The sequence below is a fragment of the Capra hircus genome, chromosome 3 (assembly GCF_001704415.2).
Source record: "Capra hircus breed San Clemente chromosome 3, ASM170441v1, whole genome shotgun sequence".
Lineage (NCBI taxonomy): Eukaryota > Metazoa > Chordata > Mammalia > Artiodactyla > Bovidae > Capra > Capra hircus.
This window is the reverse complement of record NC_030810.1, coordinates 42,316,361-42,339,084: the sequence shown is the minus strand read 5'-3', so window position 1 is coordinate 42,339,084 and position 22,724 is coordinate 42,316,361. Positions and strand designations below refer to the sequence as shown.

General features: G+C 38.3%; 1 protein-coding gene across 8 annotated transcripts in view; it reads right to left on the bottom strand.

Moving 5' to 3' along the window:
• The window catches only part of SGIP1 (SH3 domain GRB2 like endophilin interacting protein 1), a 232,570-nt gene that overhangs the window by 3,389 nt on the left and 206,457 nt on the right, over nt 1-22,724 (bottom strand). For all 8 annotated transcript variants that reach the window (XM_018045247.1, XM_005678298.3, XM_013962763.2 and 5 more), the window contains 4 exons: nt 18,033-18,188; nt 12,633-12,765; nt 1,548-1,750; nt 323-387 (listed from right to left, as the gene is read on the bottom strand). In XM_018045247.1, the coding sequence (XP_017900736.1) occupies nt 323-387; nt 1,548-1,750; nt 12,633-12,765; nt 18,033-18,188 (557 nt within the window). The remainder of the gene's footprint in view (nt 1-322; nt 388-1,547; nt 1,751-12,632; nt 12,766-18,032; nt 18,189-22,724) is intronic.

The window sequence follows — 22,724 nt, the reverse complement described above, 5'->3', positions numbered from 1 at the left end:
CCAGCTTATGATTAATATACAAGGAAAGTGAAAAATATCTAAACTATCAGAGTGTGAGATCTGATACAGAATGAAAACATGTTTCATTAGAAGGTCTCTGCTTCATGTATGGTCTGTTTGATGTGGGGTGTTCAAAGGAAAAGAGGTAACAGAGGATTCATTGAAAAACTATTTTCTGTTATTGGTAAAAATAATAATACATAACAAAATTAACCAAAATACTTTGATTACTTTTAGTGTTAAGGGTATTTTGATTAACAGGTTTTTAATATCTGACAGTTATTTCAGCTTTATATATTAAATAAGCCTGTGATTGCATTACCTCCATTTTCTGACTTTTGAGAAATATCAGGAATCTTCCACAATATTCTTTGTTGGTCAGCATTCCTAAAAATAAAATAGGTAAAAGACTTCTACATATGTAAGGGTTTTTGTTTAATGGATGCCATATTTTTCCAAAGTGTTAATTAATAAAAATGACCTTAAAAATTTTAGCTACAATTTCAGCATTATTTATCTATCCATCCATCATCCCTCCTCTTCCCCTCCCTCCTTTCATCTATCCACCCTTCCATCCATCCATCCATCCTTTCATTTATCCATCCATCTATCCATAAATCCTCTGCTTTCTCTTTCTTTACTGTCACAACACCGTCAGAGAGTTAAACATTTAGAGGGCAGTGCAGTTAAAAATTTAACACATCTACTGAAAAAATAGAAGGGAAGTGTTAGTTGATCAATTAATTCAGGTAATCTAAATTGAAGCTGTTATATGGTTGACATTCTTTTTTTTAAATGTTCTACTTTTTGCTTCTAACAATCACATGGACTCACTGTAGTATTTTTCCTTAGGAGAGTAGGCTCTATTTATATCAATTATTGATACTCGGTGTCTATTCTGTTTCTGTTCCCATACCTTCTCTAGTGTACCTTTTAATAATACAGAGACTGCAAAATGAAACTCAGACTCCCTTGTAATTAGGGTCCTAGATGCAGACTAAGGTCCACCAATCACATGCACTAATTAAGATTTGGAGGAAAGAAGTGGGGCAGAGGCTTTTGGGGCTGTTTTCTGCTAGTCAGCAGCCTGAGATGATGTAGGGAATCTTCTTAAACAGTGCTCCAATCCAGTCTTGGTTTTGCAGTTGTTGAGAAGCAGTTTAGGCAGTGCCAGTAGGAGCTTTCTTATCCTTGGATTCTCATGAGGGTGGTGGATTCTCGAATTCAGTGGCTCCACTGACAGCCTTCTCTCCTTCCTGGTTGCAGCAGAGGTAGCAACTCCCCTGGTGGGTCAGTTCTGCAGTGTTCTGGGAAATATTCTTGGAGATCCAGCCTAAACCTTGTTCTTTTTGTGCATGAACGAAATCCCTGTGTTAAATCATTTTCTGCTTGAAATAGCTATAGCAGTTTCTGTTTTCTGCCCTGAACCCTGACACCCAGGCCTACTGTGATCTCTTCCTATAGGAAACACAAATGTTAAAATGTCTGTTAAGCCTTTGCCAGAAGGAGCTCTTTGGTGAAGAGGAAGGGGGCTAGTGGCTCCTTACCAGACTGCTGGTGGAAGCACCGCCTGGAGCTTGGTTACCCCTCCATCCACGGGGACCAAGAACTGCACGTTGTTGAGGGCCACGGCTGTTGCCATTGCATCTGTATTGTACTTGTAATCTATGCGCAGGTCGGTGCTTGCTGGTTCACATCGCCAGTTCACTGCCAAGTTCAGAGGCGTGGACTGAATGCCCTGGGCTGACACCTTGCCAAAGACAGAAAAGAGAACATTTAAGGCTTGACTATTAATCTGAAACAGAGCCAGAAGCTATGATTATGTCCTATGAGAATATTCATAGATATCAAAAGATCCTTGTGCTGCTCACAAATGAGCAGTCAGTAAAAAAAATGTCACCATGATGGGTAAGTGAGATTTGGATGCTTCGGGTAAACAGTTACAGATTAAAAACATAAAATCAATGATTAAAATCTTCATAACACTTTAGAGTTTGCAATTCATTTCATGTCAGTTAGGCAGATGGTATCACAGTGCTCAGGAGCTGAGGCCAAGAAGGCAGATAGTCCTGGGTGTGAGTTCTTTCTTTTTAAAGTTGAAGTGCAATTGCTGTACAATATTATATAAGTTACAGGTGCATAACATAGTGATTCACAGTTTTAAAAAGTTATACTCCATTTATAGTTACTAGAAAGTATTGGCTATATTCTCTATGTTGTATAATATATCCTTGTACCTTATTTTATACATAACAGTTTGCACCTCTGAAAATCCTACCAATGCCCTTCCACTGGTGACCACTGGCTTTTTCTCTATATCTGTGAGTCTACTTCTTTTTTTGTTATATTCATTAGTTGGTTGTATTTTTAAGATTCCACATATAAGTGATACAGTATTTGTCCTTCTCTGTCTGACTTATTTCACTTAGAATGCTGCTGCTGCTAAGTCACTTCAGTCATGTCCGACTCTGTGTGACCCCATAGATGGCAGCCCACCAGGCTCCCCCATCCCTGGGATTCTCCAGGCAAGAACACTGGAGTGGGTTGCCATTTCCTTCTCCAATAATGTCCTCCAAACCCATTCATGTTGCTGCAAATAGTGAAAATTCATTCTTTTTATGGCTGAATAGTATTCTACTGTATACATATAGATATACATATATCCCACATCTTCTTTATCCATTCACCTGTTGATAGAAACAGGCTGATTCTGTACCTTGGCAAATTGTAGATAATGCTGCTATGAACACTGGGGTGCATGTATCTTTTCAAATTAGTGTTTTGGGTTTTTCAGATATATCTCAGTATGAATTCTGCTTGTCACTTCCAAGCTGAGTGATCTTGGACCAGTCATTAAAAACCTCTCTATGCCTCTGTTATTTCCTCATCTGCCAAATGAGAATGATAATAACTTTCTAAAATATTTACTTTTTAATTTTTTTGGCCACACCACGTGGTATGTAGGATCTTAGTACCCTCATGTGTGCATGCTAAGTTGCTTCAGTTGTGTCTGACTCTGTGCAACCCTATGGACTCTAGCCCACTAGTTTCCTCTGTCCATGGGATTCCCCAGGCAAGAATACTGGAGTGGGTTGCCAGGCCCTCCTCCAGGGGATCTTCCCACCCAGGGATCAAACCCACATCTCTTACATCTCCTGCACTGGCAGGCTGGTTCTTCACCACTAGTGCTTCCTGGGAAGCCCTTGAGTACCTTCACCAGGGATCAAACTCATGCTCCCTTCACTGGAAGGCTGGAGTCTGAATCACTGAACTACTAGATAAGTCCTGGGAATGAGAATAATACTTATACCTAGAGATGTTAGGATGATTGAAGAAGGTGTTTTATATGAAACACTCAGCATAGTGCTTAATATATAATAAGGAATTAACATTTTAATACATGTAACCTATTAATATCTTATCATATTTGCTCTTCACAAATAGCGAGTTAGACAAAGCAAGTTATGATTACTCTTGTTGGATTTGCCATTTTAAGGACTTAAACCCAGATCTTCTAACTGGCAGTACTGCATTCTACAGTCTACTGTCAATTCTAGTTAGAAACAACTGTGAATTTGACTAAGGAAGAGTCAGATTTGAAGAATCAGCAAAAAGTTATAAAACAATAATACCAACTTGAATCTTGGATCCACAGTGAAAATTTTGCAAGGTTATTATTTCTGCCTTTTACAAGTATATGAGCACTGCAGGGGTTGCGTGGGTGATGTCTGTAGTCTTGAAGTTTTATTCATGGAGTATGAGTTCTGATGATTTTGAAGACTATAAACAGCTTTTCATTGGCTTAGCAATGCCTGTACATATGGACACCATGGGGAAGGGTCCTGAAGACAGGCTGCACTTACAGAGCGGGTATGGTTGATTTGGAAACAAAACCAGACATGGATCCTTTTATAAAATGAAAGACATGGCTTTTGATGACATAATTTTAGTTAGATGGTCATTATAATAAAAGTTTTAAAACTTTACAACAATCTCTATAATAAACCTTATAATAAAGTTTCTACACTTTATTTTTAGCAGCCCAGTCCTCTGCAAATGAACTCTTATTTAGAAGTCTGTTATTTAAGAGCTCAAAAGAAGAGCAGACTCGCTCTCCCTTGCCATTTCTACACTCTTCTCCTCGGCAGGAGTTCTCAACTTCATAGTAGTTCCTCTGCCCAATGAGGGGCTTTATGGACATGTGATTGGCTCAGTTACTGGGGGAGGGTGCTACTGGTAGCCAGAAAGTAAACTTGCTTTGATTTGAGAGTGATTCCACAAAGTGCTAATAATGCCTCCCACCTAATCCCCTGCATTGTTGAAAAACAATAACAACATTACAACTAAACCACAACAAAAAGGATTTCTCATTTAAAGCAAAATGGCAGACTTAAGGCTACTTCTGAAATATGTTAAGCTGTTAGTTCTCCACAGCTTAAAAAATACCTAGCTGAGAATCATTTTTATCCTTATTTGCAGATGAGGAAACTGAGGCTCAGGGAGATTAAGTGTCCAAGGTCAGTGGACAGTAGGGAAGCTGACTTAATTCCAGAATTCAGTCTCCTGCCTACATATTAATACTTTACATCACGTTCATATTGCAATAAGTGAATTCTGTCTACCTTTCTAGGCTTTGTCATAATGATGTTTAAAGCTTAGACAATACTATTCTTATTAGAAAAATGTTACACCCATTTGTATTTTTGAGCAATGTACCAGCACATAGACACTTCATGTTCAATGGTTTCCTTACAACATGTGAGCCCACTGGGTGCATTTTCAGCCTATGGGGTGCATTATAATCACTTGGAGCTCTTGTAAAAATATGTACACCTTGGTCACATCCTTGTCTAACTCAATGAAACTAAGCCATGCCATGTGGAGCCACCTAAGACAGACAGGTCATGGTGGAGAGGTCTGACAGAATGTCATCCACTGGAGAAGAAAATGGCAAACCACTTCAGTATTCTTGCCTTGAGAATGCCATGAACAGTATGAAAAGGCAAAAAGACAGGACACTGAAAGATGAACTCCCTGGGTTGGTAGGTGGCCAATATGCTACTGGAGATCATTGGAGAAATTACTCCAGAAAGAATGAGGGATGGAGCCAAAGCTAAAATAACACCCACTTGTAGATGTGACTGGTGATAGAAGCAAGGTCCGATGCTGTAAGAGCAATATTGCATAGGAACCTGGAATGTTGAGTCCATGAATCAAGGCAAATTGGAAGTGGTCAAACAGGAGATGGCAAGACTGAACATCAACATTCTAGGAATCAGCAAGCTAAAATGGACTGGAATGGGTGAATTTAACTCAGATGACCACTATATCTACTACTGTGGGCAAGAATCCTTTAGAAGAAATGGAGTAGCCATAATAGTCAACAGAAGAGTCCGAAATGCAGTACTTGGATGCAATCTCAAAAATGACAGAATGATCTCTGTTCGTTTCCAAGGCAAACCATTCAATATCACTGTAATCCAAGTCTATGCTCTGACCAGTTATGCTGACGAAGCTGAAGTTGAACTGTTCTATGAAGACCTATAAGACCTTTTAAGAACTAACACCCAACAAAGATTTTTTTTTTTTCCTTATAGGGGACTGGAATGCAAAAAGGAAGTCAAGAAATACCTGGAGTAACAGGCAAATTTGGCCTTGGAGTACAGAATGAAGCAGAGCAAAGGCTAATAGACTTTTGCCAAGAGAACGCACTGGTCATAGCAAACAGCCTCTTCCAACAACACAAGAGAAGACTCTACCCATGGACATCACCAGATGGTCAACACCGAAATCAGATTGATTATATTCTTTGCAGCCAAAGATGGAGAAACTCTATACAGTCAGCAAAAACAAGACCGGGAGCTGACTGTGGCTCAGATCATGAACTCATTGCCAAATTCATACTTAAATTGAAGAAAGTGGGGAAAACCACTAGACCATTCAGGTATGACCTAAATCAAATCCCTTATGACTATACAGTGGAAGTGAGAAATAGATTTAAAGGACTAGATCTGATAGACAGAGTGCCTGATGAACTATGGATGGAGGTTCGTGACATTGTACAGGAGACAGGGATTGAGACCATCTCCAAGAAAAAGAAATGCAAAAAAGCAAAATGGCTGTCTGTGGAGGCCTTACAAATATCTGTGAAAAGAAGAGAAGCAAAAAGCAAAGGAGAAAAGGAAAGATATGCCCATTTGAATGCAGAGTTCCAAAGAATAGCAAGGAGAGATAAGAAAGCCTTCCTCAGTAATCAATGCAAAGAAATAGAGGAAAACAAAAGAATGGGAAAGACTGGAGATCTCTTCAAGAAAATTAGAGACACCAAGGGAACATTTCATGCAAAGATGGGCTCGATAAAGGACAGAAATGGTATGAACCTGACAGAAGAAAATATTAGGAAGAGGTGGTCAAGAATACATGGAAGAACTGTACAAAAAAGATCTTCACAACCCAGATAATCATGATGGTATGATCACTCACCTAGAGGCAGACATTCTGGAATGTGAAGTCAAGTGGGCCTTAGGAAGCATCACTATGAACAAAGCTAGTGGAGGTAATGGAATTCCAGTTGAGCTATTTCAAATCCTGAAAGATGATGCTGTCAAAGTGCTGCACTCAATATGCCAGCAAATTTGGAAAACTCAGCAGTGGCCATAGGACTGGAAAAAGTCAGTTTTCATTCCAATCCCAAAGAAAGGCAATGCCAAAGAATTCTCAAACTACCACACAATTGCACTCATCTCACATGCTAGTAAAGTAATGCTCTAAAGACACCAAGCCAGGCTTCAGTGATACGTGAACCGTGAACTTCCAGATAGTCAAGCTGGTTTTAGAGAAGGCAGAGGAACCAGAGATCAAATTGCCAACATCCGCTGGATCATCAAAAAAGCAAGAAAGTTCCAGAAAAACACTATTTCTGCTTTATTGACTGTGCCAAAGCCTTTGACTGTGTGGATCACAATAAACCATGGAAAATTCCGAAAGAGATGGGAATACCAGACCACTTGACCTGCTTCTTGAGAAACCTGTATGCAGGTCAGGAAGCAACAGTTAGAACTGGACATGAAACAACAGACCGGTTCCAAATTGGGAAAGGAGTACGTCAAGGCTGTATATTGTCACCCTGCTTATTTAACTTCTATGCAGAGTACATGAGAAACGCTGGGCTGGATGAAGCACAACCTGAAATCAAGATTGCTGGGAGAAATATCAATAACCTCAGATATGCAGATGACACCACCCTTATGGCAGAAAGTGAAGAGGAACTAAAAAGCCTCTTGATAAAAGTGAAAGAGGAGAGTGAAAAAGTTGGCTTAAAGCTCAACATTCAGAAAACAAAGATCATGGCATCTGGTCCCATCACTTCATAACAAATAGATGGGGAAACTGTGGCTGACTTTATTTTTTGGGGCTCCAAAATCACTGCAGGTGGTGACTGCAGCCATGAAATTAAAAGACGCTTACTCCTTGGAAGAAAAGTCATGTCCAACCTAGACAGTATATTAAAAAGCAGAGACACTACTTTGTCAACAAAGGTCCATCTAGTCAAGGCTATGGTTTTTCCAGTGGTCATGTATGGATGTGAGAGTTGGACTATAAAGAAAGCTGAGAGCCAAGGAATTGGTGTTTTTGAACTGTGGTGTTGGAGAAGACTCGTGAGAGTCCTTTGGACTGCAAGGAGGTCCAACCAGTTGATCCTGAAGTCAGTTCTGGGTGTTCATGGAAGGACTGATGTTGAAGCTGAAACTCCGATACTTTGGCCACCTGATGTGAAGGGCTGACTCATTTGAAAAGACCCTGATGCTGGGAAAGATTGAGGGCAGGAGGAGACGGGGACGACAGAGGATGAGATGGTTGGATGGCATCACCGAATCGATGGGCATGGGTTTGAGTAAACTCCGGGAGTTGGTGATGGACAGGGAGGCCTGGCATGCTGCGGTTCATCAGGTCGCAAAGAGTCAGACATGACTGAGCACCTGAACTGGTCACATCCTGAACTAATTTAAAAAAATCTCTGAGAGTGTCAGGGCTCAGAAGATGTCTCTGTCCCTGTCATCACTATCTCTAACCCTCTCTTCTTCCCTATCTCCATCTCTATTTATCTATAAATAAATTTTAATTTAGGTATCTATCTATATCTATACTTAAGACCAGCTCAGAATCAGCATTTTTTTTAACTCCCCTGGTGGTTTTAAAGTGCACTTATGTTTGGGATGTACTGATTTCTATTAAAAAGTGCAACTTTCAAAAGTAATAATTTAGTTTCCTCATCTTAAACACAATAATTTGAGCATATTTAATCACAAAAATTGCAATGCTCAAAAAATAACCTAGGAGATCAAGTGGCTGGGAATCAGTGGGATACTCAGGCTCTGTAGAATCCTGTTTTGAAACAGGATTATTAGATCAGTAATAATCTTGGGTAAAGGGCAATCCTAAACACAGAAAGAAAGTTCTCATATCCTGTAATGTGATGTACCAAACATTCTTTTAACTTTAAACTATTTCTTTTTAAAAAATTAATTAATTTATTTTAATTGGAGGCTAATTACTTTACAGTATAGTAAGTGGTTTTTGCCTTACACTGACATGAATCAGCCATGGGTGTACAATTGTCCCCCATCCTGACCCCCCCCCCACCTCCCTCCCAACCCATCTCTCAGCATTGTCCCAGTGTACCAGCTTTGAGTGCCCTGTTTCATGCATCGAACTTGGACTGGTGATCTATTTCACATATGTAATATACATGTTTCAATGCTATTCTCTCAAATCATCCCACCCTGGCCTTCTCCAGCAAAGTCCAAAAGTCTATACTTTATATCTGTGTCTCTTTTGCTGTCTCCCATATAGGGTCATTGTTACCATCTTTCTACATTCCATATATATGCATTAGTATCCTGTATTGGTGTTTTTCTTTCTGACTTACTTCACTCTGTATAATAGGCTCCAGTTTCATCCACCTCATTAGAACTCATTAGATTCAAATGTATTCTTTTTAATAGCTGAGTAATACTCCATTGTGTATATGTACCACGGCTTTCTTATCCATTCATCTGCTGATGGACATCTAGGTTGCTCCCATGTACTGGCTATTATAAATAGTGCTGTGATGAACACTGGGGTAAATGTGTCTCTTTCAATTCTGGTTTCCTCGGTGTGTATGCCCAGGAGTGGGATTGCTGGGTTGTATGGGAGTTCTATGTCCAGTTTTTTAAGGAATCTCCACACTGTTCTCCATAGCTGCTGTACTAATTTGCATTCCCACCAACAGTGTAAGAGGGTTCCCTTTTCTTCTCACCTTCTCCAGCATTTATTGTTTGTACACTTTTTGATAGCAGCCATTCTGACCAGTATGAGATGGTACCTCATTGTGGTTTTGATTTGCATTTCTCTGATAATGAGTGATGTTGAGCATCTTTTCATGTGTTTGTTAGCCATCTGTATGTCTTTGGAGAAATGTCTATTTAGTTCTTTGGCCCATTTTTTGTTTGGGTCATTTATTTTTCTCATATTGAGCTACATGAACTGCTTGTATATTTTTGAGATTAGTTCTTTGTCAGTTGCTTCATTTCCTATTATTTTCTCCCATTCTGAAGGCTGTCTTTTCACCTTGCTTATAGTTTCCTTTGTTGTGCAAAAGCTTTTAAGTTTAATTAGGTCCCATTTGTTTATTTTTGCTTTTATCTCCACTATTCTGGGAGGTGGGTCATAGAGGATCCTGCTGTGATTTATATCAGAGAGTGTTTTGGCTATGTTTTCCTTTGGGAGTTTTATAGTTTCTGGTATTACATTTAGATCTTTAATCCATTTTGAGTTTATTGAGTTTATTTTTGTTAATGGTGTTAGAAAGTATTCTAGTTTCATTCTTTTACAGGTGATTGACCAGTTTTCCCAGCACCACTTGTTAAAGAGTTTGTCTTTTCTCCATTGTATATTCTTGCCTCCTTTGTCAAAGATAAGGTACCCATAGGTGCATGGATTTATCTCTGGGTTTTCTATTTTGTTCCATTGATCTATATTTCTGTCTTTGTGCCAGTACCATACTGTCTTGATGACTGTGGCTTTGTAGTAGAGCCTGAAGTCAGGCAGATTGATTCCTCCAGTTCCATTCTTCTTTCTCCAGATTGCTTTGGCTATTTGAGGTTTTTTGTATTTCCATACAAATTAATGAAATTATTTGTTCTAGTTCTGTGAAAAAATACCTTTGGTATCTTGATAGAGATTGTATTAAATCTATAGATTGCTTTGGGTAGTATACTGATTTTCACTATATTGATTCTTCTGATCCATGAGCATGGTATATTTCTCCATCTATTTGTGTCATCTTTGATTTCTTTCAACAGTGTTTTATAGTTTTCTATAGATAGGTCTTTTGTTTCTTTAGGTAGATTTATTCCTAAGTATTTCATTCTTTTTGTTACAATGGTGAATGGAATTCTTTCCTTAATTTCTCTTTCTGTTTTCTCACCATTAGTGTATAGCAATGCAAGGAATTTTTTTGTGTTAATTTTATATCCTGCAACTTTCCTATATTCATTGATTAGCTCTAGTAATTTTCTGCTGGTGTCTTTAGGGTTTCTGTGTAGAGGATCATGTCATCTGCTAACAGTGAGAGTTTTACTTCTTTTCCAATCTGGATTTCTTTCATTTCTTTTTCTTCTCTGATTGCTGTGGCTAAAATTTCCAAAACTATGTTGAATAGTAGTGGTGAGAACAGGTGCCCTTGTTTTGTTCCTGACTTTAGGGGAAATGCTTTCAATTTTTCACCATTGAGGGTAATGTTTGCTGTAGGTTTATCATATATGTCTTTTATTATGTTGAGGTATGTTCCTTCTATGCCTGCTTTCCAGAGAGTTTTTATCATAAATGGATGCTGAATTTTGTCAAAGGCTTTCTCTGCATCTATTGAGATAATCATGTGGTTTTTATCTTTCAATTTGTTAATGTTAACCTTAAATTATTTCTTAAGATAAGTTTCATTAGAATTCATTTTGTGGGACTATCACCTTATTTTAAAAAATCCAACTTACTTACATTTAGTTGTTTAAAATAACAGATTTTAGTACAGTAATGTTCTTAACAAAATTTTGTTTAGAAACTATTGTGTCTGATTCTTTGTGACCCCGATGGATTGTAGCCTACCAGGCTCCTCTGCCCATGGAATTTTCCGGGCAAGAATACTGGAGTGGGTAGACATTTCCTTCTCCAGGGGAGCTTTCTGAATCAAGGATTGAACCCATGTCTCATGCGTTGCAGGCAGATACTTTACCACTCTGCCACCTAGGAAGCCCCCTTAACAAAATTACAGTAAACTATTTTGTCAATATTTGGAATCTTAATTGACATAGTTTTCTGCAAATTCATTTCTGTGGCCTGTTTCCCTAAATTTGAATAAAATTTTTTTTTTACTTTTAAGTTTCAAATAATGTATGAATATTCTAAATAGCCTCTACACAGCCTTTTATGATCTCTATATTCTTATAGATTATAGCTTTAAGTAATATTTAAAGAAATGTTACTTTACTTTTATTTAATGTTAAGTATGCTAGAATTGTCAACTACAAATTGGCACTTGCCTTCTGCCTCTACAAGGATTAAACCATGTGCTGCTGTAACTGCTGATTTTCAACAGCCCCTGAAAGAAGTTTAGGGTGGAAAGCAGAAATGAGGTACTTAGTGGTCTGGGGAAAACCAGCAGAACAGGTCTTCTGAAAGTTAGATATTTTTCAGAGCTGATTTTATGAGCCTAGTTCTCATATCTAGAAAAGCACTAAAATCCTTCATGGTGATATTGAAGAAGGAATTCATAGGGCCTGGACTCCATCTTAGGCCTGTTTATGCTGATCATGCTCGGCCACCTTTCTAATGAACTCTGAACTCTGTGTTTAGTGCCTATGAAAACAACAACAGAAGGATAAGACCCCCTCCAGACAGGGGAACCTTGAAGATCGTATCTAGGTTACTCATCACCTGAGAGAAAACATACGCTAATCACCCCTTCCTCCATACAGGCCATAAATTTTTCTGTATCAATCAGAGTGTAACCTCGGATTTATTGATTATTGGCTAATTGTTTGAGCACATGAGCACATAGGATGTGAATGATGGGGTTATTGGGATTGTATTTTCCTTGGTTTATGTAAGTCTCAAGGAATTTGGAGTGGTGGGTTCAGACACGTACACATGGGGTATAAAAGATTTTCACAAACGCTGGGGGGGGTCCTTGGCTAAGAGGAGACTCTGCCTTGGGCCCGCCGGTGTAATAAACTGCACTCCACTATCTGCACTGTCCTTCTGAGTGAGTTTGTTTCCCGGAATGCGTGGCTACAGCAATATCTGCTCCTCATGAGTAGCAGTAACCTTCATAAGACTAGAAGAAACCTGCCAAAAAATATGTGCTTAATTGCATGTACTTTCCCTTCACCAAAATCAAATATATACTGACTTCCCTCCTACTTCTTTGTTACAATTTCTCAGAGTTATCTGAAATGTTGCCTCCAAGGCTATAGTCCTAATTTTGCCCCAAATAAAACCTGACTCACAACTCTCACATTGTACATTTTTGTAAAGTTGACAAAATATACATTTGTAATATGAAAGAGGCACCCTGACCATATAAACAGTCTTACCTGATATTTGAGCATGTCCACATTATAATACGTAGCCTGGGGTTTTTGTTCCGACACTTTCTTTAGGTGAGTCATCAAATTTGGCATGTTTACCCAGAATTCCTTGGCATTGGCATCATTTTGGGTATTATCGCTATTTAATTGGGAAGAAAAACTGATTGAGTAGCATCTTGTGAAAAACACAAAAGACAAAAAAAGCATCTTAGCAAATTATCATCTGATTTCTAGCTCAATCTCTGAGAATTTATACTGAGTATATTATTAACAATAGTAGAGTTGCCGCTCTGAATGGTATTATGTTAATAAGTACCCATGAAAGTGAAAGTGAAAGTGTTAGTCACTCAGTTGTGTGTGACTCTTTGCAACCCATGGACTGTAGCTCACCAGGCTCCTCAGGAATTCTCCAGGCAAGAATACTGGAGTGGGTTGCCATTTCCTTCTCCAGGGATTCCAGAGGTCAAACCCAGGTCTCTTGCATGCAGGCGGATTCTTTACCATCTAAGCTACCAGGGAAGCCCATAAATACCCACAGTGAGGCATTATTGTATTGCTGTAAATCCAATGAGTACCCAGTGATATTAACCAATCATAATGATAACTGGTTGCTTCAAAGAGTGAATTATTTATTAACTCAAATTTAATAGCTCTAATACATCACCACTATTTCCTCTAAATTAGTCAGTTAATGCAGTCAAGGAGTCATATACATTGATTTTCTTTTGAATTTACTTCAACAGTAGGTTCTCAGAAATTACTGATTTAAATATTTGGCTCTAAGTAAACATGTTCTTTGTCTCCAACTGAGGAGAAAAGTGTGTTACTAAAATTATCATGCTCCATTTTTAATATTCACAGTAGTTCATCTAAGAGTGTCTAAATCATACAAAGTCACCTCACTTACAAAATGATCCTGGAATTTAAGTGATAATAACCATGGCAGTTACACTAGAGAGTGCAGTCTTGGTGAATTAGATGAGTTTTGAATCCCTAAGGGAGTTGATAGCTTCCCCTGATGTTTCTTGAAAATGCTTGCCTCAATGGCAAAAGAATCAGGCAAGACTGTGAAAAGCATTTGCTCTTCCTGCATAATGAGGAAATTGAGGGCCCATGTGTCTAAGTAACTTACTGACATTTCACTTTCAGAATATCCTGTAGAATAAGATAACAGTAGCTAGAATTTTTTGAGTATCTATTATGTGCTAGGCACTCTGTTATCTATGCTATAAACTATTTCACTAATATCTACCATGCAAAGAAAGAAGGATCTTCTTTTCTAAAGACAAGTGGATGTTATAAAAAGAGAAAATTAGAGGGAAAAAGAGTCGCTCAGACTCTTTGCAATCCCATGGACTATAGTCTACCAGGCTTCTCTGTCCATGGTAATTTCCAGGCAAGAGTACTGGAGTGGGTTGCCATTTCCTTCTCCAGGGGACCCAGGAATCGAACCCAGGTCTCCTGCATTGCAGGCAGATGCTTTACCCTCTGGGCCACTAGGGAGAAGGGTGTGATAAAGATGAATTGTCAATTTCTACGATTCAGCCTCCAGAAGCCAAATATAATCAAGCCTTAAAAATGATCCTGGTCCAGAGTGGTTGTAGGGCCCAAGTATCAGCAAGACCCTATGGTTCTGTTGTGCCTGATACAGGTTGTTGAGGACAAAGCAAAGTCCTATTACTCTGGACAGGTAAAAAGTGGATGGAAAAGGCTCTTGGCCCCTTGTCTTTGCCCCTGGCCAAGTCAAGCTAAGGATGCTAATAAAGGCTGTATAAACTGTTATTATCTAAAACATCCAAGTTATCCAGAGCTTCTCAAGGAATAGCTATACAAGGAGGCAGGAGACTAGAATAATAGAAGCTCACCAAAATTAAGTAATTTACTTAAGGTTGAATTGCTAAATAAGTAACAGGATCAGGAATACAGCCCAGGTCAGTCTTACTGCACTATACCAAAACAGACATGGAATTAATATTCAGCAACATTTTATTTTATTAATGTTAATAAGCTATGGTTTTTCCAGTAGTCATGTACAGATTTGAGAGTTGAACCTAACAGAAGGCTGAGCACTGAAAAATTGATGCTTTTGATGTGTGGTGCTGGAGAAGACTCTTGAGAGCCTGGTGGGCAGCAAAGAGATCTAACAGTCAATCCTAAAGGAAATCAACCCTGAATATTCATTGGAAGGACTGATGCTAAAGCTGAAGCTCCAACACTCTGGCCACCTAATGTGAAGAGCCAAGTCACTGGAAAAGACCCTAATGCTGAGAAAGATTGAGGGCAAGAGAAGAAGGGGGTTTCAGAGGATGAAATGGTTGGATGGCATCACTGACTCAAGGGACATGAGTTTGAGCAAACCCTGGGAGATAGTGAAGGACAGGGAAGCCTGGCATGCTGCAGGCCACAGGATTGCAGAGTCGGACACAACTTAGTGACTGAACAACAGCATTTTATTAAGTTGTGCTAAGCAAATCAGAATAACTGAAAAATCTCAATTATATATTTAACAACACAATAAGCTGAGTCATATGTCTATGATAATTCCTCAGGAAAACTTGCTTTAATAAATAATTAAGAAAGATTTGGCAATCCAAAGCTTATACAAAGATGCAATTCTTGAATGCTCAAGAAGACTTGAGAATTCTTTAGATTCGTAATTGGTTTAATGATTGTTCCTAAACATCCTTGGTAAACAAATCCTTTCATAAGGGAGAAGTAGAAGTAAATTTCAGTTTGGTCCCTCTCATAGGGATTGCAAACCCAAACGTCTCCAGGGATGAAGCTGGTAGCATAAATGTCTTTCAGTAAAGATAATAGAGAGGATTAAGATGACAGATGAAAGGAGTCTTGAGCTGTGTTTGAGAATAATGTTGGGTCCCATTGCCTTTTAAAAAGTAGGTGTGGTAGTAGTGGTGGAGGAGCTTTATTGTATAACAAACACCAAACAGGCTGTAGGACTAATGGGTCACCAGTCATAGCCCTGGGCTTCCCCAGTGATTCAGCTGTTAAGAGTCTGCCTGCAATGCAGGAGATGTAGGAAATACAGGTTTGATCCCTGGGTGTGGAAGATTCCCTGGAGGAGGAAATGGCAACCCAATCCCGTATTCTTGCCTGGAGAATCCCATGGACAGAGGAGTCTGATTGTGGGAGACTGCAATCTGTGGGGTCCCAAAGAGTGGAGCATGGCTGAGCACACACGCAGGCAATCCCAGCCCTAACACAACCATCAAAGACATTGAATAAAGTCCAAATTAATGAGAGCTTTCGTTTTGTTTAGAAAACAATTTAAGGGTCTATATAATGTTTTGTCAAACAGGAATATTCTCAGGCTGATATTTAATTCAATTCATAAGACTGAAGTATTAATATAAATATAAAACTCTGATATATATATGTATATATATAATTGTATAGGTATATATATATATATATATGCCTAAGAACTTGGTAACATATCTGCCTAAAAATGCAGCAAAAACTATGACTATCCCACCTGTGATATTTACAAACAAACTGGTAAAATAGTGGCACACAATTCCTAATTGCAGATGGAGGAACCTAGAAAAATAAAATTAACTGGCTCAACGTGCACATCAAAACCACAGAGGAAAACCGAAATAAAAAGTTGAAATAGAAAGTTGTTCATTTCCAATCTTGGCCATTTCATGTTTATCTTTCACTTCATAGGTGAGCATTTCATTTATATTTTTAAGCCCGGAATCAGGTTTACCAGTTAAACCATCATAAAGACTAACGAGAAGGGGGTGATTTTAGTCATCATCTGAAAGACCTGTGACTGTCTTTTCATCACTGGAGTGAAAAAGTCTCATGCAGTCAAGAAAGAGAGTGACTGTATTGGCCCTCAAATTCCAAATGACCTTTAGCTATTTCTTCATAAATATCCAGCTTGATAAATCTCTTTAAATTATAGTTGAATTGTTCATTCATTCAACAAGTACTATTCAAGTCCTTATTGGGCACAGTGGAAGGTACTGAGGATATGGTGGTGATCCAACAGATGTGTTTTATTCCCTCATGTGTTTTATGGTCTAGTAGGGAAGGTGGATGAATGAAGAAAGCAAGCAGATATATAATTACTGGTTTTAGTAAGTGTGACAATGGAAAGAACAGGAATCTTGAGAGAGAATAACAAGGTTACATGATTTAGTTTGGGAGTAGGGAGGAGAGTGGGATGGTCAGGCAAGGCTGAGTGGAGCTGAGATCTGAAGGATGAGTAGGAGTCTGGTAGAGAAGAGTGGAAATCTTACTGAAGGCAGAGTAAACAAGTGTACAAAAAAGTCTGGCGGAAAAGAGTGGAAATCCTATTGAAGGTAGAGTAATCAAGTGTACAAAACTTTGATGTGGGAAGGGACTCAGCCATTCCCAAGATGGGCAGGTATGGCTGCAGCTGGAAGGATTCCGAAGAGGATGGTGGGAGATAAGGATAGACAGACAGGCAAGAGTGGATGAATCAGGACCTTGAAGGCAATGTAATGTGAGGCCTCCCGAAGGTTATAAGGGAGGACAACCTGATTTACATCCAAAGAGCTGGCTATTGTGTATAGGAGTGTGGCAAGATTGGAGGCAGAGAGGGGAAGAGGAAAGCACTGGCTGTTGTCCAGGGAAATGATGGTTATCATTTGGATAGAAGCCATGATAAAGGGAAAATGTGGCTATTTTAGAGATAGAATTTTAGATGAAATATCAGGACTTGTTGATGGAAAAACTACCACGAATGTTTCTTTTTGTCTCATCCATTGCCAATAATAAACATGTATAGTGGATCACTTTTAATAGTTTGTATGTGTGTATGTGTTGTGTGAACGTGGATATGCACATATATGACAAAACATCACGTTTGTATTTAATAAGAATGTGAAATGTATTTATATAAACAAATTTAGAAAAGTTTCTTTGATGCCACACAGGTAACGTTCCATCAAAATAATTACCATTACAGTGTAATGAAATTACATGTCTCACAAAGAGATTTTTAAAGCTTATATGAAGAGTAGCTTACAGTTCAGATATCATTTGATTTTTAAAAGATGCCAATATAATAAATGAATTTTATTCCTTTTATTATGCTCATTTCCCATCATCCTCATCCATTGTCTACCAGTGATAAGCAAAATAGACAATGAATAAATTTTATTATTCCAAATGTCTCTTTAGCCACTTGAGATAGTTGGCCATTAAAAAATATATATGTATACATATACATATATGTATACATATATAATACATACACAGATATATACAGAGCTCTGGGATTCAATCTATAAATATATCTGAGTAACAATAATTTCTCTACAGTGTTTCCCTTTTGCTAAGGTACATCCCTCATCTAAGAATAACATGATAAGACACCTACATCTTTAAAAAATTTGTGGAAAATATATTTACCAGCAGAGAAGTTGGGGATTTGGCAGGACGTGTTCTAACCTGCTGAAATTTATCACCCGAAAAGTCAGAGCAGCTGGCGATGGATTGTTGGCAAAGTGTCTGGTGATCCCGGCAGGAAAAGACAACACCATTTCTCCAGTAATCTTCACGATACATCTGGCATGTCACAACACGTGAGAGGAAAGAGAGGAAACCCAGGTCAACATGCTGTGAATCAAAGCAGTTGTGAAAAGCAAAGATTTCTGTAATACTATGACATAGCAGAAGAGAGAAAAAGTAAGCTCTTACAATTCACTCTGAATTACTAACTCATTTCTAAGACTCGAGGACTCAAAGTTTTGTATTAATACTTCCTCCAAAAGGTGGCTATTTTTTGAAGGTGTTTTTACATTGTTAGAATAAAACAGCTTTTCTTTTCCTGTAGAAAAGTCTTTATGTTCACCTCACAAATAGAATAATTTATCCTGATGGTTCTCTCTCTGTTTGATTTCTGAATTGTTGGCAGTATATTTGAAGATATTAAACTACACAGTGTTGTCACACTATTCATTGGGATTTATTTTAGCTCTCTAAGTAACATGATTGATGCCTTCATTATGTTCTTTTATGGACTCATGGGGTAAACTTTTTGCTTCCCACTTAATTAGATCTTCATTCCGTTAACTTGTCTATTTGGTTGAAACTATAAAATCAGTCACATACATAAGTTAATATAGCCGGATGATAATTTGGAAGGAAGAATAATCCTTTTTTTTTTTAAAAAAAGCTTTATTTAGCATCACTAATTATTAGAGAAATGCAAACCACAACTACAATGAGATATCACATCACACTGATGAGAATGGACATCATCAAAAAATCTACAAACAATAAAGCTTGAAGAGGGTGTGCAGAAAAGGGAACCCTTCTACACTGTTGGGAATCTAAATTGGTACAATCATTATGGAGAACAGTACGGAGGTTCCTTAAAAAACTAAATATAGAACTATCATCTGATCCAGCAATCCCACTTCTGGGCTTATATTGGGATAAAACCGTAATTCAAAAAATACATGTACCCCAATGTTCACTGCAGCACTGCTTACGATAGCCACGACAGGAAAGCAGCCTGAATGTCCATCAACACAGAAGTGAATAAAGAAGATGTGGTGCTCATCTAATAGAATGGGATATTACTCAGCCATAAAAAAAGAATAAAATAATGCCATTTGCAGCAACATGGGATGGACCTAGAGATTTTCATACTAAGTAAGTCAGACAGAGAAAGGCGAATATCACATATCGCTTATAGATGGAATCTAAAAAAAATATGACAAATGAACTTACTTATAGAACAGAAATAAAGTCACAGATGTAGAAAACAAACTTATGGTTGCCATGGGGTATGCCAGGGAGGGATAAAGTGGGAGGTTGTGATTGTCATGTACACACAAATCCATGTAAGATAGATAACTAACAAGGACCCACTGTACAGCACAGGGAACTCGACTCTGTAATGATCATATGGGAACAGAATCTGAAAAAGAGTAGGTGTGTGTACAGGCATAACTGATTCACTTTGCTGTATACCTGAAACTAACACGACACTGTAAATTAACTGTCGGCTAATAAAAATTAAAAAAATAAAAAGGGCCTTATTGAAATATAATTGATATACAACTGGCACTTATTTATAGTGTAAAATTCCATAATTTTTGACATAATGTACATCTGTGAAACAATCACACAATCAAGATAGTCAAGATCTCCAACGTCCCTAAACGTTTCATCTTGTGTTTTTGGTTTTCTCTCCTGTACTTTTCCATCCTTTCCTCCTTATCTCTTGGCAATCGCTAATATATTTTCTGACAGTACACATTAGTTTGGACTGTCTAAAATTTTTATATAAACAGAATCAAAAGGTGTGTGATTTTTTTGATCTGGCTTTTTCCACTCGGCATAATTATTTTGAGATTCACTCACATAGTGTGGCAATCAATAGTTCATGTCTTTTTATTGCTGGGTAGAATATGGATATACCACAGGCAATTAAAAAAAATTCCTTTATTGAATAACATTTGAATTCTTTCCTTTTTTTGCCTATTACAAATAAATCTGTGATTAATGTGTGTACAAGTCTGTCTATGGGCACATGCTCTTATTTCTCTCGGATAAATATGAGTAAAATGATTGGATCACATGGTAGGTGTAACTTTTAACTTTTTAAGAAACTGCCAAACTGTTTTCTGAAGTGGAAAGCATAGCTGAGTATGAGAGTTTTAATTCCTTCACATCTTCACCAACACTTGGTAGTCTGTCTTTTTAATTTTAGTCACTCTAATAGGTGAGTAATGGTATCTCATTGTTGTTTTAATCTGCATTTCCCTAATGGCTAAGGATGTTAGCATCTTTTTGTGTGTTTCTTTGAGATTTATCTGCTTGGATGAACTGTCTGCTCAAACTTTCTGCCAAGTTTGTAAACTGAGTTTTCTGTTCTTTTACTGAATTTTGGGAGTTTTTGGTACATTCTAGATACAAATATTTTTAACAGGTATATGCTTTGCAGATTTTTTCCCAGTCTGGCTTGTTTTTCTTTCTCTTTAGAGTATTAATAACTTTGAAGAAGTTTTTTTTTCAAAGAGCAGACGTTTTTAATTCATCAATTTATTCTTTTATGGGTTTTAATCAGTTTATTCTTTTGGAGTCTTATCTAAGAAATCATAGATAAACCTGAAAGTCACAAAAATTTCGCCTATTTTATTCTAGAAATTTTTTATTTTTAGTTTTACATTAAGTGTTGTGATCCATTTTTAGCTAATTTTTGCATATTTTCTGTGAGGTATATGTCCAGGTTTATTTTTTAGTTGTGTGGATGAATATATCTAATCATCCTACTACCATCTGTAGAATTTACCCACTTGGCAATTTTGTTAAAATTCAGTTGTCCACATATGTGTGGGTCTATTTCTAAATTCTCTGTTCTGTTCCATTGATCTATTCTGTCCATCTTTATACTAAAACCACCACCAATATGTCTTGATACTGTAGCTTTTAAATTGTTCTGAAATCAAGTAACATTATTCTACCAACTTTGTTCTTTTTCAAAAATGTTTTGCCTATTTTAGGTCCTTTGTATTTCCACATGAAATTTAGGATCTCTGTGTCAATTTCTAAATAAAGCTAATGGAGTTCCAATTCACCCTCTACTACCTGCTTTTAGAGAATTAGTATCCGGCCCTTAAGGTATGTATTTTTCCTTGGCCAACAGGCACTATGTTATATTTTGTCAGTAGAGGGCACTAGAGAGACACTGCAAAACGAAGATTTTTTTTTTTCTCTCTCTCTCTCTCTTCCTCCTTGCAGTGTGCTTGCTAGGCAGGCTTCTTGCAGTGCTCATGGCTTATCTAGAATCAGGCTCCTGCAGTGCAGGAGGGACGTGGTGCCCCAGGGTGTGGGTACTGCCACCCCAGTGACACTGGCAGATTCTATAGCGTCTGGCTCCTGAGGTTCCTGTGGCTGGGTCCGCGGCTCCAGACTCCATATGCGTCCTTTCTCCACTGCCAGCTTCTCCCGATCCCGAAGCCCTTAGCTTCCTCGGGCGCCCTCCTCAGCCAGTTTTGCAGTGTAGCGTGCCTCAGTGAGACTTCTCCCACGAACAGCCGTGAGGCTGGTGGGCTCTCTCTATATTCATGGCCTGGATACTTCCCAGGAAGTCAGTCGGGGCAATCATAGGGCACACCTCACCTCTCAGGCGTGACTGTCCTTTCCCTGAGGTCCCATGTCTTGCAAATTATTGTTTCATATATTTTGTCCGTTTTGAAGTGTTTTCAGGTAGAAGGGTCAATTGGTTACTCCATCTTGACCAGAAGCAGAAACCTAAAAATGATTATTCTTCTTTGGGAAATAATAAATATTTATAATGAGTGAACTTCTTTACGACTTCCGGATACATCTGGATGATTGACCTTTGCACTGTTCCCTAGTGTACTTTCTAGGGAAATTGAGCTTGGTCAATGAAAGGTTGGCTCACACTTGAATATAGGAAACTCTATTCGCCCTATACGCACCTTGTATGCTGCGTAACTGTGACTGATGAGATACAGATGGCTCCGGTGAGATGGCCCTTGGTACACATTCAAAATGGCTATGTGAAGAACTGCTATAGCCTTGTATGTGCAAAGTTGGGTTTGGGTTAGAGGTGGAGGGGCAGGTAAACTTCCTAAAGTTACCCTTTTCCCTCTCAGGTATTATCATCTCTAACTCTGAACTGCTCTGAATGAGAAATTTGGTGTCTGGAAGTTTGCCCCTCCATCTCTCCCTGAGAATATGGCTGATCTCCCAGTTTGGTGTCAGCTCAGCTGTCTTCCTTCTCTGTGTGTTAGATTCATGAGCCTTGCTTGATTTACTGGTGATGTATTGGTACTGAGCCTGGAATTTCCGTAAGCTGAGTCTACCTAACATTTTCCAACATATGAGACATGAAAAGTTTTATTTGACAACTCTAGAAGAAGATAACAGCTAGCCAGAGCACTTTAATTAGACTGTAGCATCTACCATCACGAGTATATTGTTAGCAGCAGTGGCTCGAATGTTTTTTATTTGGTAAGGACTCTGCTCAGTTTTTTCCCAGGTTCTGCAAAATGAGCTCTACATGGTGTCATGGTAGAGGATAAAGTTCGTTTTTTGAAAGCAAGTCATCAAGAGGAGGGGGTG